Here is a 15,687-nt window from a genome sequence, read left to right as displayed (position 1 = left end):
AGATATGGGATCGATGCGTTTGAGAGAAAGCTTCGCCAGCGGGACAAGAGATTTCAAGAAAATGACTTGTCCATGTTTCTGCTGCCCAGCAGCAACCGTGAGCAATCAGCAATCGGCAGTTGCTGTGACTCGAGGAAAACCTCGGAAAGTATATCCCCAACGAGTAAGATCCACTGACAAGAAGCCTTTGGATACGGGGCCCGTTTACTCCAGACTTGAGCTCATGTTCTCTGAGGCGAAGACCGAAGGAGAAACTCATGACTATGGTCTGTCGTCCGACAGCGCCTTGGCTAGTCAGTTCCAGAGACAAAACTTCGCTGATTTTTGGCTTTCCATTCGAGATGAGCAGCCGGAGTTGAGCGATTGGGCTAGCCGCTTCCCAAGTTCCATTCTCGTTTACATACATTCGCGAAAAATCGACATATTCGCAATCGCTCATCGGCGACCGTAGATAAGGCCTGTCATGGCAACCTCCAGAAGGAAGTGAGGACCAGAGGGTAATCAGTCTGATCACCCTTGCAATGGAACTGTTTCTCACAACCAGGTTCTGAGTTCTGACCGGTCGCTTCTCCCCGGGGACTCGTGAACACTCGTGGTCGCCACTCTGTACCTGCGGTCACAAACCGCTAGAAAAAGGCAGGCTACGAATCCTCGAAATTCTCCCGCTAACGCGCGTTTTCGATCTCTATGACGAGCGCGTATGCTCTGCGTGCTTGCCCGAGGAAACTATGAATTCGTCAATGAGCGATTTCCTCATGAATGAGGCGGCCTCATTCATCAGGGAATTGCTTTTTGAGGAATGTGGTCTGAATACATATACGAGCCCAACAAAATCAGACGGTACATTCACTATTAGACTTGACTAGGATAGGCGGCTCGTTAGCCGCCTATCTTGCAGTACCGTCAGATTCAGTTAAGATCACCCGTGATATCTTCGAAGCTCCGAATGCGAGCGCCGACGGTGGAGTCAGAGACGACAGAACTTTAGCGGCAATCGGGAGGATATCGGATTCGGGAGGATATCGGAAATGGATAGGATATCGCTGACGGATGAATTCCCAGAAATGAAAGGTCTAATGTAGCGCTCCCCGCTCGCCGATTGGCCCTTCTCAACTGAGTCTTCCCTTTCCGCCTCAAACTTCCCCCCTTGATTATTTATCGGAGATCTCGAGTCATTCAACGAGTCATCCACTGTTTCGTAGACGAGAATTTCTCTCTGGGAGTCAGTTATAACTTATAACTTCATCATCTCCGACACAATCTCTTCCATGCACAATCGTTATCCGAGCGCGTTGCTTCCACCGTCCCTACGGTATAACATCAGTAGCGCGATCGAGTGAAGCTCCGGGCTTCTGTAGATCGAGATCTTTGATTCTAGGCGAGACGCAAGAGACTCTATCGGGGCCTTATTCTTCCTAAGCTACAAGTGTGGTATGGGTTGTGGGGCTAATCTCCATTCACAGATTTCTCCTGGCTTCTCACGAATTCTCAGGGGGAGCCGCAGGAATCATGAAACTGAGCTTGAGAACTCTACACATACTGTACAATACTTCAGCTAACGAAGGTAATCGGATAATGGTGGCATACAGCACTTATTTCCACATTCAGCGAACTTGGGCGATCTTTCAAACAGCAAACGGAATATAGGGATTCTAGGCATTAATTAACATTTCTTCGAAGGGATGTCAAACAACACTTCCACGGGACCGATTGCATTATTTCAAAGACAAAGTCATAAATAACATTCTGCAGCAGTCGTCTTCCTCCCGAGCGTCTCTTTCCAGTGCAGGACGGGATCAGGGCACCCAGATAATCGAACACGTCAAGGGCAGAACGATCAGGCGAGAGTTCCGCTTCTGAGATCAGGCAGTACTTCTTGCTTGTTGAAAGGAGTTTCGCTGCGGGTGTCGAAGTAAACGGAGTCTCGGAACATCGCGCAGCTACTGCAGAAGGAGTTCGGAGCTAGTTACGCGTGCGCCGCGTCAAGGATCGAGGCAGTCGTGGTGATCTGGGACAGCTGTCGTCTCCGGGATTTTTGGCGGACATCGACGGATCTCGACTTCATTCCTCTCCGGGACGGCTTTCTTCGAAGGAGACTTCGGAGCCCTGGTTCTGTTGACAGTTTACGTTTCATCTTGTTCCGTTTTTGTACTGCTCGACTCTGGCTGAATTGACATGGCTTGGACTCCGAGCTCTTGCTGTCGACCGGGGCATACCACATCTCACTGCTCTCACGTATCACCTTGAGCGGAGGCTCCCTCGAAATTCGGGACATTTTTCTCCTTTGAAAACTCCCCTTGGGAGACCGGGCAGTATCCGAACAGATGTTCCGTGATCGCCTTCATTTTCGTTTGCGGCTCGATCGTCGAAGGCTACGAGTTCCGTAAATGTCAGTGTTCGCTGGCCTCATCGACCGCCGGAATTCGTAATTTCTGAACGAGTACGCCAATCGCTTCGGAATGATAGCCTTCCAGGTCTACTATTGGAATCGCACCGGATCGTAGGACGAGGATTGAGGCATGGACAGATTCCGTGTGGTCGGAGTGCCGCCGGCTTCAAACTTTCCTTCTCACATTGGATTCGGATCCGACTGACATCCAGAGCCTCGACTGATTTCGTTGAAGGTTTCCCGCCGGTCCTAGACTCCCTCTCTCGGAACTTGCTTAACCTCCGAATCTCTTCCGAGGCGTGGGCTCATTTCGTGGAGCCATTGATTCGGCGTCGCCTGTTCCATCGTCTGCGCTGATCCCGGTTGCGTAGAAACATATCGCTCCTGCTCGGGATGAAAACCGCACCTTCGGGCACTCCTAACAATATTTGGACGCTCCGCCTTTGAAGCTTGTGGTTCTTCGCGTTCTGAGGCTTGGCGAAGCGCTCAGCCTGAATAATAGTTTTCGAAGGGGCTCAGATCTCTTTCGTAAGATAATTGCCCAGAACTCATCAATCACCTCCTCGGATCTTTTAAACTAATTATCGGCTGCGATATCGCTCAGTCACTCTGATCATCTGCCTATCTATCCATGATAACAGTAACTATGGAGTGCTACCGCTGTAAGCTCGTACACTCCCGAGTCGAGGGGTGCGCTTCCGATCATGAGTTTAGTGGCTCAACAATTCACTCCGAAAAGATGTCCTCCGTGGAACTAACAACAAGGCCAGATGCCCGGATATCTAACTTGAGGTGACTAATCAACAATACGATTCCTTCGTGACTTCCCGTTCTCATCATGATCAGGTCGTGCTCCCATAGAGTCTCTTGCTCATCAATTCATCTTCTAATCGAAAGCCGCGTTCATCATGCGGAATCAAGGGCGAACCTTCCACGGGGTAGCAACGCGCAGAGGATCAACTCGGCATAGTAGAATGATATATTTGGCTCTTACAGAATTCTTCATTGAATGACTCGTGAAACTCAATCTTTCGGAACTCCAGGAGGTCAGCTCAATGGGAGAGTATTCCCATTCTGCTGCATTTCAGGAGCGGAAGGTGGAGGGGCATCGATCAAGAGGGAATTCTCAATGATAGGGGGATAAATCAAAGCAAACTTGCGGTTTCACTCCGAGACTCTACCTCGATATCCTTGAGAGAAAAAATCGATTCTCCTTTTGGAACGATCTCCCATATTTCTCAGTCCATCTGAGTCTCACTTGTTCCTCTGAGGGTGCGAGAGCGTATCCGACCTGCTCCAGATTGGGATTCCTTCGGGAAGATGAGCGATAGGTCTCGTCTTTTCCCCGAATCCTCCCGTGCCTCATCGCTAGTGTAGGCTCGGGGCGGCTCCGCCTTATCGGTTTGACTGAGGTCGCGGAAGAAGCTTCACCCACCTGTATGAGTCGACTCGCCGAGTTTTTCGGGCATTCGCATTTCGAGATTATAATCCTACCGAGACTGTCCACGAAACTCCTCGGGAATCAGAGCACCTCAATCGGAAACACGAAATCATTCCTTTTCCCTCGGGAAGTCACCGATTTGCTTTGCTTCGGGTTCTTGAACGTTCATCACCCGCCACTATCGCTCCTGGAGCTTGTCACGACTTCAATGTCTCTTCGATTCGAGACTCTGGACAGAGACGCGGACACCGAAATGGGACGATACTCTCACAGTGAATGGAAGCTATCTCTCACACCTTCCTTGCAGTGCGGGCGACTGTTCCGAATCCCCGGACCTCCTCTCTCCGTTTAGACCCGCCTTCTAGCACAGTTCCGGCATCTCACTGCAGCGATCAACCCGCGATCTAGCCAAGCTTTGTCACTGATTTTTTAGGGTATTTTTTCACATTTTTTCGCGTTGCCGATTCGGATGATACATCTGGTGATGAAGAACCGAAACGGGACCCCGCGTCTTTAAACCAAGCGCTCCGCACTAGGGTGGGGGGCTAGAATTCAGGAGCCCGATTCCGGTGTTCGGAAGATCAATCAGAAATCGATTCGAACCGTCCGAGCTTCTCACCGCACGCGAAGGCACAACCCCTCCTGTGAGAGTTTGTCCAACGAGCATGGATGCTGTATGCAGGCAAAACATGTGCTTCACCGAATCGAATAGATAGGTATTTCTTTTCTCCAAACCGAACCGTGCTGCTTATAGCCGGTAGAAGTACTCCATCTCACCGACTTGCTGGTCAGTCACTGTCCCCTCTAAATCGATTCCGATCATCGGAGTTTAGAATTCACGATGGTTGCCGATCGAGAGCATCGTCATCCGCGGGATATCGAAGAGGGGTTTGACGAGCTGACTTCTGATAACGATTGGATGTCAACTTGGACAAAACCTCTGACCTGATCAGCCGAGAGAGATTGGGCACATCCTTGGCGGACAAATCCAAAGCTTGATCCAGAATCCCTCCGAACACGAGTAGTCACTTAGAGCTACCCCGGATGGATGAACTAAGCGGTCGGGAGCAGCGATCACTGAGTAAGCGAAGAGTGGAAAATTAGAAAACCACACGTCCGAGCGCTCCGCTCGACGTCTGAGTTGCCTCCCCAGCAACTCTCGCCCGGATGGCAGTCACACGGTAGAATCCTACTTCTCCAGGCTCTGGCTGGCCAATGTGTTGAGCATGCTGCGAGCGGTGCGCTTTCAAACGTCTCTCGGGTTGTTGCTGTTTCATGGGATGGAGGGCTCTCCGAATGCACCAGTGACTTTCCAGAAGACGCGCTGGATGACATTTGAACTTTGAACCAACGTTCATGTTGATCTCGGATTGTTCGTTCGCTTATTCGCCTCCGATCACGGCCACTACGCTCCTCTGATGTTTCTGATGTGCCGCCTGATGATTCTCCGTTTTAGGATTGCCGCAGCAGAGTTCCAAGCGAGCTTCTCTGAACGGCGAAAATTGTCGTTCCTCTCTCGTGCTAAAAGCAGGATGTAGCTCGATCCGCGGCTGCCGACAGAATTCCCTTATCCGATTTCTCATACGGATGCGAGTTGCGAGCGACTCGCCGGATCAGCAAGGTCCGATCGGCGAGCGGCCACATCACGGTGGTCGAAATTCCGGCCGCGAGAACAAGGAAGCAGAACTCCAACATTGGGGTAGATCGAGGGAAGTCTCCTGACCCTTAGTCTATGCATCGAAGGCGAAAGCGATGCTCGCCGGACTCCTTGAGTCTTCCGAGTCGGTGACTCGACCTTGGGAGCATCTCTCGCGGATGTACGACTTGCGGATACGCTCTGATCCGTGTCTACTATTCGAGTCCAGGGGCCAACTTTCACGGTGAGCCGGCTTGATGGGGTGGGGTTTTATTCCTCCTATTGCTGGTTTGGCGTACCGATTCTCGTTGTGTCGAGGTCGTTCTGTGTACAAGGCCACCGCTCAATCGGACCGAGACCCGCACTTTACCGCATATATGTATCTGCTCTAAGTTCTGGATGTGTGATTGTACATGAACTAGTCGTTTCTGTTTTTCTTATGATGTCGCTGCGTGACACTACCGAAGCCAGCTGTGTCTTGAGCGGAGAATCGGACCTTGGCGAATCGCGATCCCATGGCCATATGAAACATTTCAGGACCGGGGGGCTTATTCCGATCCCCATTCAATGGAATCCTCTCCGAAGTCATGCTTCCTGTGGGCGGGACTGGCCCTAGACTTGCGCCCAGGGCCAAATTAAGCGCAGGGTCGATTTGAGTATAGATTCGACTACGTGAGCGCAGGTTCGGCTCAAGTGCAGGTTCAATCTCAAAGCAATGTGAGCTCAGCGCGACGACAGTGCGGCTCGGAGGGCTCTGCTGTCTGGATTTTCACGCGCTAATCGTTTCCATATTGACCTCCGCATCATCTCGGTCCCCGCGGACCAGATGCCGGATGATCGAGATCGGTTGCTCATTATTTTCGCGGCGGTGGACTAGACGCTGCTCCAAAATATGCCCGCAGTAACTTCTTGAAGGGTCACTTTCACTCAGAGTCATTCCTCTCTTGTTTACAGATTCGTACGCGATTCGTAGCGAGCTGCTCGACGGTGACGACACTCGGGTCTTTTCGCGTCGCCGCCGGATAGGGCGGACCGCGACATCTCGGCCGTGGGGACAACTCGGCCACTACGACTACTCGGCCACTACGAATACTCGGCCACCACGACAACTCGGCCACCGCGACATCTCGGCCGTGGGGACAACTCGGCCACTACGACTACTCGGCCACTACGAATACTCGGCCACCACGACAACTCGGCCACTACGACTACTCGGCCGCGGGGACAACTCAGCCACTACGACTACTCGGCCACGGAGGTGGCTTTTCGATATATCGGTTCGCGATGGATTGGATGATTTGTGAAGGAATGAGCTCTTGGCTCGGTCCCTTTCGAGCACAGCAGAACGAAATGCAGACGTCGAATGACGATGCGCACGTCGCGACGTGTTCGTGTACATACTCCGTCTTATGTGTATTGCACGCGCCACCTGAATTGAACGCGAGCGTCGAATTCGAGAGACTTCCAGCCGATCCCTCCGCATGGCGTGGATCCGAAGTGTTTGTGCAACGAGCCGGCAACGCGACGAAAATGGAAGCCACCGTTGAAAGTCACCGCGGAAAACAGAAGTTAGCCCAAGATGGCCATCTATACCTTTTTGCTAAGATGAGTAAAGATCTATCGACAGAGTTCTGGCGTTGTCAGCACAAGGGAAGCAAAAGTCAGAAGTGCTTAGCCCGAGTCCATAGATCTGTCGTGACAAGGGAGATCACTGTGAGAGGAAATCATACCGACCTGCCGAGCTCTGCGGCCATTGACGTACTACAGAAGAAAGCGGCGATGAAGCGCCGAGCAGTTGATACTCAAGAGGCACCGCAACAGATACTCAACAGAATTCGCGCGAGTTCCTCACTGGCGGTCAATGGAAGCCTCGAGTCGAATCGATCGTTGTAGAGAACAATCCAGAGAGTAAGGAACCGAACCAGAATACCTTCGATGCACTACACGGATCGTCGGGATATTGTCATTCCTGAAGAATATGGTGTATACGAAAGTACTCCGGGAGTCGTGGAACGATTCGTGCTCGGAGATTCCGGGTCTGATGATCCCAATCGAATCTTTATCTTCTGCAGAGAGAGCACGGGCTCGTGGATCGGTAGAGTTTCAAAGATTTACTGTGATGGCACATCAAGTTTAGCCCCGAAACGGTTCTCTCAAGTTCTAGCCATCCTCGCCGAGCGCCACAACTGCGTGACTCCGATTTGTTACGCTCTCCTTCCCAATAAATCAGAAGAAACGTATTGGAAGGTACGTTCTCGAATGCAGGCTTTATATCCTTATCGAATGATACAGCTTAGAATGTCCCTTGACCTTCTATTCATCATTCCGAGTATTACCCGGCTTCCGATCTTTGATTCCAGATGATCGACCTGCTCTCGCTCGAGTGGCCTACATTCAATCCAACAAGCATATCGATGGATTATGAGAAGGCCCTGATGAATGCCTTCAGTTCCCACATCCCCGACGCTCTGCTCCAAGGCTGTTTTTTCCACCTCGTAAGAAACATGAAAAAACAAGTTGCGGCTAACGGGCAGAGCAAACGGTATCGCAACGTGTCGGACTTCGAACTGAAGGCCAAAATGATCTCCGCACTCGCATTCGTTCCTCCGGAAAGGCTCGAGGACGCTCTCAGAGAGCTCCGAAACGAATTGCCAGATGAGTTGCAACCAGTCCTGGACTTCTTCGAAGACACGTACATTGGTCGTCTTCGAGTTCACAACGACGGTTCGCTGGCACGACGGGACCCTTTGTTTCCAGTCTCTATGTGGACGGTTTATGAGCGCACACTGCGAGGGGACAGTCGCACCAACAATTACGCGGAGGCAGCTCATAGAAGTCTCCAACGCCAATTCCGCGTCGAGCATCCTGGCATATTGAACTTCATCGACGGGATCCGTAGCGTACAGCATAGCAAAGATGCCGACTTGGAACGATACATAGCTGGGCATACCTCGGAGGGCAAGAAGAATGAGTACGTCGAGAACGACCAAAAGATTCTGCGCATCCCCGGAAATGTGGACACGAATACCTTAACAGATACCATGAGAGGCGTTGCCCAAACGTACAAAATGAATCCTTGAGAGATGAATCCTCAGAACTTCGTTGTGAGAGTGACCGCTCTACCTTCAATAGATAATTGACAGCTTCTTATGAAGTCATGAGAGGCACTGATTCCAAGAAAATCGAGTCGAGTCTTTCTTCGAAGTTCGTTCCCCAGTCTACGCCAAACCAGCTGAACCTCCATCGTGGCCGAGTTGTCGTAGTGGCCGAGTAGCCGTAGTGGCCGAGTTGTCCCCGCGGCCGAGAAGTCGTAGTGGTCGAGTTGTCGTGGTGGCCGAGTAGTCGTAGTGGCCGAGTTGTCCCCGCGGCCGAGTTGTCGTGGACCGCGGAGAGGGAGCTCAGGCGGATAGCGGACTTGTGACGCGTAGAAAGACCGGCTCCTAAGAAGAATTGAGACGTCTCCTTTCTTGAGACGCGATCGAGTACTTGTTTCTGTCTTGTTCGGAAATACATTCCCTTCGAACGTGTGCATGAAGAGAATTCCGTGTACTCTCAGGATCAGACATCGTCACATTGACAGGCATCAAGCAGAAGATCGAGATGTTCATGAAGTCATGAATTACTTCGAGGCCACTTAGATCGGCCATTAGCGCCAGCATCACGTCTTCAAACTTGAGGGGTAGATTGCACAAGAGGTGGCTCTCAATGGTGGGAGTTGATTCCGAACGAGTCGGGAGGGCTCTCTCGAGAAGAGAGTACCCGACGAGTAATGACATGAAAGCCTTCCGGCTCTCCTCACTCGGCCGGGAGCCCACGGACAGGGCAAAGCTGGATGAACGGTATCGATTCTACTGTCGGAGTTTCATACCATGTAGCAGGGGGCTTATACCGAGACCGAGCGGGGCAAAGGGGAGAAGTCCCACTAATATACAAAAGAGCGCGTAGCAGTCAAGTATGTGAATCTTTGAAGGCGATAGCGCCTAATATGTATCTGCTCCCTGCATTAGATGGGTCATAGTTCAAAACACGGTACGAGTGATTCAAGATTCAAGGAGATAAATAGATTGACCTCTCACGAGGATGTGATGGTTCACTCGATTCAGTATTGTCTAGCGTTTTCCGTCTGCTTGGGGTCATATGCGCTCCATCAGCTATGCTCTCTAACATGAAGATTGGGATCTCTATAAGGAATAGGTACATAGGGTCAGGCACCTCGAGAGTTGCGACTGGAATCCAGTTTTATGGCGGTGCTCTCGCCGGGACAGAGAACACCAAACTTCTTTCCGTTTTATGGCATCTCGGAAGCAGATTTTTGTCTGTCGGAGATCTTCATAGGCGGGCTCACCCTCCTCTCGAATCAGAAGCGGGTTTCGAATGCTGAAAGGAGATTCTAACACGTCGCCCCGGGTAGCGGCATCGGTCGGACTGTTGAAGTTCGCCGACAACTTAATGAGTAGGGCCGGGACTTCCAGGCACTGAAAACTTCGAGGAAAGGCAGGCAAAAAGTAACCGAAAATCAACGGAAAGGCACTGTAAACGAGGAAAAAAGCACTGGAAATCATCGGGAAACATGAGTGATGCTCGGATTTATGTCGAAATTCTCATCGAATATACCTCTCATATAAGGATTTGAGCATTACAGTCAGCGATGGAATGGTATCTCGCATTTCTGGTAAGGCCATGTCGATGGTCAGAGGGTTTCATGTCGACAAAAAGAGCGCCCCTCATTCACGCTGACCAATGAAGCGTTTTCGGAACATGAGAGCTCAAGCAAGTCTTCCGACTTTCCAGTTTCGGTGGCATCGCTGCTTTCTAGATTTTCAATTATGTTTCTGGTACCTATCAAGATTCTGCAGCGAACTCTCGAAAGTCCGTGGGCCGAGACTCATACTCGAATCGCGACGACATGGTGGAGCTCAGTGCAGAATTGAAGTCGTGGCGGAGGAAATTCACGCGCGACAGAGTCTCGGCGATCGATCACATGATACTGAGAAAGGCTATGGTTCCGGTACGTAGTCGGACTTGAAGAGCAAATGCAGCTTTCTCCGGTTGCCAGGTTGAAGTCTTGCCCGAAAAAACCCTGCCAAGCAACATTCGAACTCGACTTTAGGGTGGGAAAGGCGAAATGCCCCGAAAAAACGAAGAAAAGGCAAAATGTCGCAAAAAAACGGTGTGAGGCGAAACGAGGCATTTATGGCACTCTGCCCGAAGTTCCAGGCTCTATTAATGAGCATCCGGAAACTCTTTAGGGTGCTCCGGGAATCATGGGTATTTGAGCGAATGCAGGAGGAAAGTCTATGCTGACGGCATCGTAACCTGCGTCCGTTGGGGCAAATCTCGGTGGATCGACCGTCTCCAGCCGTCGCGTCACCGCGCCGACTGACATCTGGCGTCGTCAGATGTCATGTCCCGACTAGGCATTGCAAATAACCGCAATTCAGAAGAACCGCGGTTTCGATTAACCGGAGCCGAGAAACCGCTAACCGCGATTATAATCGCTCCAGCGAGTGATCTGAGGCGAAATCGGCATGTGAACATGGATATATTTCTATTGTAGCTTATTTGAAGCTTTCGGGGGGGGGAGGGAGATGACGAGCTGAGAATGGAATCTCCCGCTTGAGTGTTTAATGAATCAAGAGTTGGAAGGATCGTGGAGTCCGACGAATTTCGGAGAAGATGTACTCTCTAAGACGATGATCAAGCATGGAGCGTTTGATGGCTCTCGCGGCACGAGCAAAGAGTATCGTTGATGTTTAGATTTCGAACGCTTGAGCAACGAAAACGTCGATGCACGCTCCGCCGCTGTCAGGTCTACATCCAACCTGCCTTCGGACGTGAAATCTCAATGTTACGTGCTGTGCGCCGAGATCGAAGATGATATTCCTCGAGCTATTCTAGGAGCTGAGCCAACGGTCGGAAAACTCTTCCGGAAATCATATTATATTCGTTCCCCTATTCGGTAATTGGCTGGAGAATAATTTTCGAGCCATTTCGCGAGAGCTATGACTGATCCTCAGGCTTTTTGACGTCTGGATTGGCAGGCCTCGATTTGCGATTATCAATCGAAATATGCATGCGATTGATCACGATTAAAAACCGCGATTTCGAGCGCTTAATCGCGATTTTTAACCGCGGTTAGAAACCGCTGCAATGCCTAGTTCAGACCCCTACCTGGGAAGGGACTTCGCTTGAATGTGCTGCATCTTTACGCGGATTACTGTGCGCCAGTTTTATCGAAAGCGAGTCACCAGCAACCAGCGCATCCACCACAAAGCTTTCGAGCGACCGCCGTCGTAGCCTCCAAGGACAAACCGATGATGGGGATCTTGTCGGGAATGAATGTTTCCAAGAAAATCGAGGGGAGCGCGCCCCTCCTCATGGTTTTCCGAAGGCCCAATCAGATTTGCCGTGAGATGCTTAACAGCTCAGCGCACACCACCCACCCTCGGAAACCCGATGCTCGCTCATTCAGAGGGTATTTCGTTTCGCTGGTATTTCGTTCTATGTCTCGCGGAAACTCGATATCTTGCTTGTTGACTCCGCAACGCTGAGCTATGTGGGCTCGGATTGTTTTTCCCCGGACGCGCATGATGTTCGCGAGAACCTCGACTGAGGTGCTGAGTTCGGGTGAAAGTTCTTGCTGGATACCTGACCCGCGAAAACTTCGCGGGCATTTTATCGGTCTTCTGCTCCCTTATACTGAATACGGGATACCCGTTTTTTTCAGGTGGTGTGTGGGATTCCTCCGCTTTGTCGTCGTCGACTATCCGCTCATTCGAATCGGAGAGCATAGATTCTCAAGTTCCTGTCTGATAGCATTTCTGGCTGGGAGGAATCCCGACCAAGGAATCCCCGCCATGGGAGATACGAGGTTCGATGGAGACTTCTTGAACGTTCTCAGTGATTGCGGGAGGGCGGAGGTCTTTCTCGACAAAGTATTCGGATTTCTCTACCGGCGGTAAGGTCTGGGGTTTCAATCTCAGTGTCAAGTGATCAGTCTCAGGAACGCCAGGGTTTATGAGTATATCTTCCCGGTGTATTGGACTCTCGTTGCATTCTGAAACACCACGAAGATTCTTTTAGGACCGACTTTTACAAAATTCAAGACTCTGAACGCGGTTTCAAAGAGGGATATCCACACGGATACGCTTCCAAAGTGGCCTACAACGCTTTCTGCAAATACAATAAGATTGCGAGAGATGAAGATGAGAAGGTGAGAGCCTGGTCTACGAGTACCGAGAAAAATACCAAACTGAATGAGCAAGGGATCAGGAATATGTCTAGCATGGTAGGAAGTTGAATTCTCAATGCATGACTGCGCTGTCAAGCCAACGTTCCGTGCTCACAGCATCCGGCTTGGGTTCTCGAATTGTTCCGCTTGAGGAAAGAATGAGGTTTATCTTTCCCAGAAATTCAACGAGCTCAGGGCTGCTGCCGAAGGAAGTGGCGCGCCGGATATAGCCAACGTGGAGGAGGTGTACTCCATGGATGGAGAAGAAGTCTCCATCAAGAGGGAAGGCGATGAAGTAATTGTCAATGTCCCGGGAACGTCTTCCGCTGAAGATGCCAGGCCCCTCTCGGAATTCGGTCAGAGAATTCCCCCGGAAGGAGTCGATGCCACCAAACAGAGTAAAAAGACTAAAAGGTGATTGGATGGACGAGCTTGTTTTTGTCCGAGGTAGAGCAGTGTTTGCTTCCCAATCAAGCTCCCTGCTCCCCCGACTCGCACTCCGGAGTATCCCATTCAATAAGGACCTCTACTTTCCACCAGCAATGATGCATATAATGGAGCGGAGTGTGACGGATACTGTTGGTCCCAAACACAAGATGACGTCGACGTGAAGGTTCACATTACGAAAGACCACAAGAAGTTCAACGTGGAGTACTCATCAGGAAATCTCAAAGGTCAGTTAAGTCGGTTCCTTCAATTCTGCGAGACGCATAAAAGCAATTTCGGAATGATCCTGCACAGCTCCTCGTGGCTCCAGCGACATTCACCCCTCGTTTGTTCAATTGGCTCCCATCCGATTGGTGGAGGGAAGACCTCGACTTATGCGGGTATGCCGATCTAATGGAATTCTCCGAGCATACTTGGAACACGAGAGGAAGTTGCTAATACTTAGAGGAGTCAGGAAATCGGGAATCGTCGGGAAATCAGGATATAATTTTTCCATTGAGTATTCTCATTATGAGTGAGTTGACTGAGCGGGAGTTTCTGTCTTCAGCTACCGCCCTCCACAATGGTGCAAGAGTGACGCTAATGGACGGGAAGCTCAGCTACCCCATCAAAGAATCGGAGTTGGTGTGGACCGTAGCGTCTGGGGAATACATACATGTGAGTTTCACCGGAGTTGGTGCTGGATACGAGCCTCGAGGACATCATGTGTATGCCCGAATGTATATTCATGATCATGCTGGTTCCGATCTGCTCAGAGTACCCTAATTTCATTAATTCATCTCGGCACACAGATCGCTCTGGAGAAGAGTTCGGAAAAATGGTGGGATCGTCTGCTGGACAACGAAGAAAAGATCAACTTGGGCGAGCTGGAGATAGAGAAACGCTTTGATGAGCTCGATGATGAAGCTAGGATGAAAATTCTTCAAATGCAGCAAGAAACCATGGATAAGGCGTTGGGAAGACCTGACCCCAAAAAAAAGTTTGTATGCCACCGAGATAGATCCACGTATGCCTCAGAATTCTGGCTGAATGAAGCATGCGCAGTGATGAAACTGGGAATTTCCTGATCATCTCAAAAACCTACCTGCGAGGGGCCTTCCGTCTCCTGTAGGCCCCATGTTGAAAGCGAGCCTCTCCCCAATAGACACCGACTGAGAATCCCCTATCTGGAAAGTCTCATGTGGGCTGGAGGTCGGGGTATTCATTCTCATGGGAGTCATGGGACGCGAAGATTCAGATCACCGAATCACAGCGGAACTATCTATTGATCCGTCACCTTGAGTCAGTAGATTCATGCCTGTCGTTGGCAGAATCTATACGATCCGGATTATATCTCTGGTGACACCCATCGGATACAGGAATCAGAGATTCGAATTCTCCCATCCCCTCTCTGTCTGTGAAACTACATAGAGGTTTCATCGCATGAGGAGACTAAGCGAGGCCATGTCTCTCGCTGTTTCAGGCCTACGAAGACTTACTGAAAAAGGCGTGGAACAAGGACGATTCGCCTTTCAAAGATCGACCTTTCGACCCCTCGATGGTTGACCTTCAGATTCAAGACTGATAGAGGATCGGGCTATCTCTCCTACGGTGTGGTGGTCCGAAGTCGCGAGCGAGGAAATCCGTTGACGGCCAGTAAATGGTTGTTTGCTCTGAAGCTTGGCATCGGGATTCAGCAGTTTTCGTCTCGGCCTCCCTATGAGTTTCCATTCAGGAATCCTGGAATGCTTCGGAGGGCTCGTAATGTACAGCGGAGATACGGAATACCGGATGTTCATAGGGGAAGCGTTCGAGGATCTGTAAATAAAAAGTGCCATGATGCCCATCTGAGCGTTCTTTCGGGGAATAGGCTCCAGAATAGGCGGAATGTGATAAAAATAACTAGAAGTAGTCCAAATGTCGTGGACCGTCATACGATCTCACTTGGGGAAAAATATTGCCTCGAAGCTGTATCATTCACAGAGCCCATTGATTCACGTTCGTTTTCCACTTCTCCGAGAGTTATGTTCCATTACTTATCTTCTTCTGATCCTTCATTCCGGTGAGCTGGACCCATGAAGGGAGAGATTCCATTAGGTGAAACATGGCCGGCGGATCGTGGATAATTACACAACTCGACAGCCAAATCGTTACAAAGAAAGTGATGGCTATTTCGGGGTAAACCGGGGGCGCTGAATCCGAATTTCGTAACAGATTTTTTCCATCAGGTCTAGTTTTCCCGAAATTTCAATTTTTCGATTTTTTGCCATTTTTCGTCTTCAAAAAATTCTAGCTCCGCCCCTGAGTGGACTAGATCGATGAAACTTTGGTGGCGGATAGACCTCGGCTGGGGCTATACCTGGCCGAGTTTTGGTGCGATTCGTAGCAGTGGTCTCTGAGCTAGAGCCATCGGAAACTAAAAAAAAGAAGAAAAAAGTGGGAGAGGGACCTCTTCGAAAGCACTTGACGGAAAAACTAGGACCTTTGAAGCGGTCTGACCTCGACAATTCGATAGAGGAGGCTTTTACGAGCATTTTGAGACCAAGCAGAGCGAAATCGGTCGA

General features: G+C 50.4%; 2 protein-coding genes across 2 annotated transcripts; both read left to right on the top strand.

Annotated features, from left to right (window-relative positions):
- The first annotated feature begins 7,401 nt into the window (after window positions 1-7,401).
- LOC100902913 (uncharacterized) lies at window positions 7,402-8,546 on the top strand. The gene is made up of 2 exons (XM_018641616.1): window positions 7,402-7,713; window positions 7,827-8,546. Exons 1-2 carry the CDS (start codon window positions 7,402-7,404, stop codon window positions 8,544-8,546), a joined length of 1,032 nt encoding a protein of 343 aa, XP_018497132.1.
- Window positions 8,547-12,224: 3,678 nt separating this feature from the next.
- LOC100902763 (nudC domain-containing protein 3) lies at window positions 12,225-14,809 on the top strand. The gene is made up of 7 exons (XM_018641618.1): window positions 12,225-12,424; window positions 12,550-12,679; window positions 12,876-13,111; window positions 13,238-13,371; window positions 13,692-13,801; window positions 13,936-14,123; window positions 14,607-14,809. Exons 1-7 carry the CDS (start codon window positions 12,324-12,326, stop codon window positions 14,623-14,625), a joined length of 918 nt encoding a protein of 305 aa, XP_018497134.1. The 5' UTR covers window positions 12,225-12,323; the 3' UTR covers window positions 14,626-14,809.
- Window positions 14,810-15,687: the final 878 nt, after the last annotated feature.

Source organism: Galendromus occidentalis, unplaced genomic scaffold, assembly GCF_000255335.2.
Source record: "Galendromus occidentalis unplaced genomic scaffold, Mocc_1.1 scf7180000075860, whole genome shotgun sequence".
Taxonomy (NCBI): Eukaryota; Metazoa; Arthropoda; class Arachnida; order Mesostigmata; family Phytoseiidae; genus Galendromus; species Galendromus occidentalis.
This window is presented reverse-complemented; position numbering and strand designations above follow the sequence as displayed.

What these genes read in the sequence shown, in the direction of transcription:
- LOC100902913 (XM_018641616.1), top strand. Translation starts at nt 7,402, where the DNA reads ATGCACTACACGGATCGTCGGGATATTGTCATTCCTGAAGAATATGGT. An exon ending in CAGAAGAAACGTATTGGAAG is followed by an intron (nt 7,714 to 7,826) that starts GTACGTTCTCGA and finishes CTTTGATTCCAG; the next exon opens with ATGATCGACCTGCTCTCGCT.
- LOC100902763 (XM_018641618.1), top strand. Translation starts at nt 12,324, where the DNA reads ATGGGAGATACGAGGTTCGATGGAGACTTCTTGAACGTTCTCAGTGAT. An exon ending in CTCATCAGGAAATCTCAAAG is followed by an intron (nt 13,372 to 13,691) that starts GTCAGTTAAGTC and finishes TTCTGTCTTCAG; the next exon opens with CTACCGCCCTCCACAATGGT. An exon ending in CGTCTGGGGAATACATACAT is followed by an intron (nt 13,802 to 13,935) that starts GTGAGTTTCACC and finishes CTCGGCACACAG; the next exon opens with ATCGCTCTGGAGAAGAGTTC.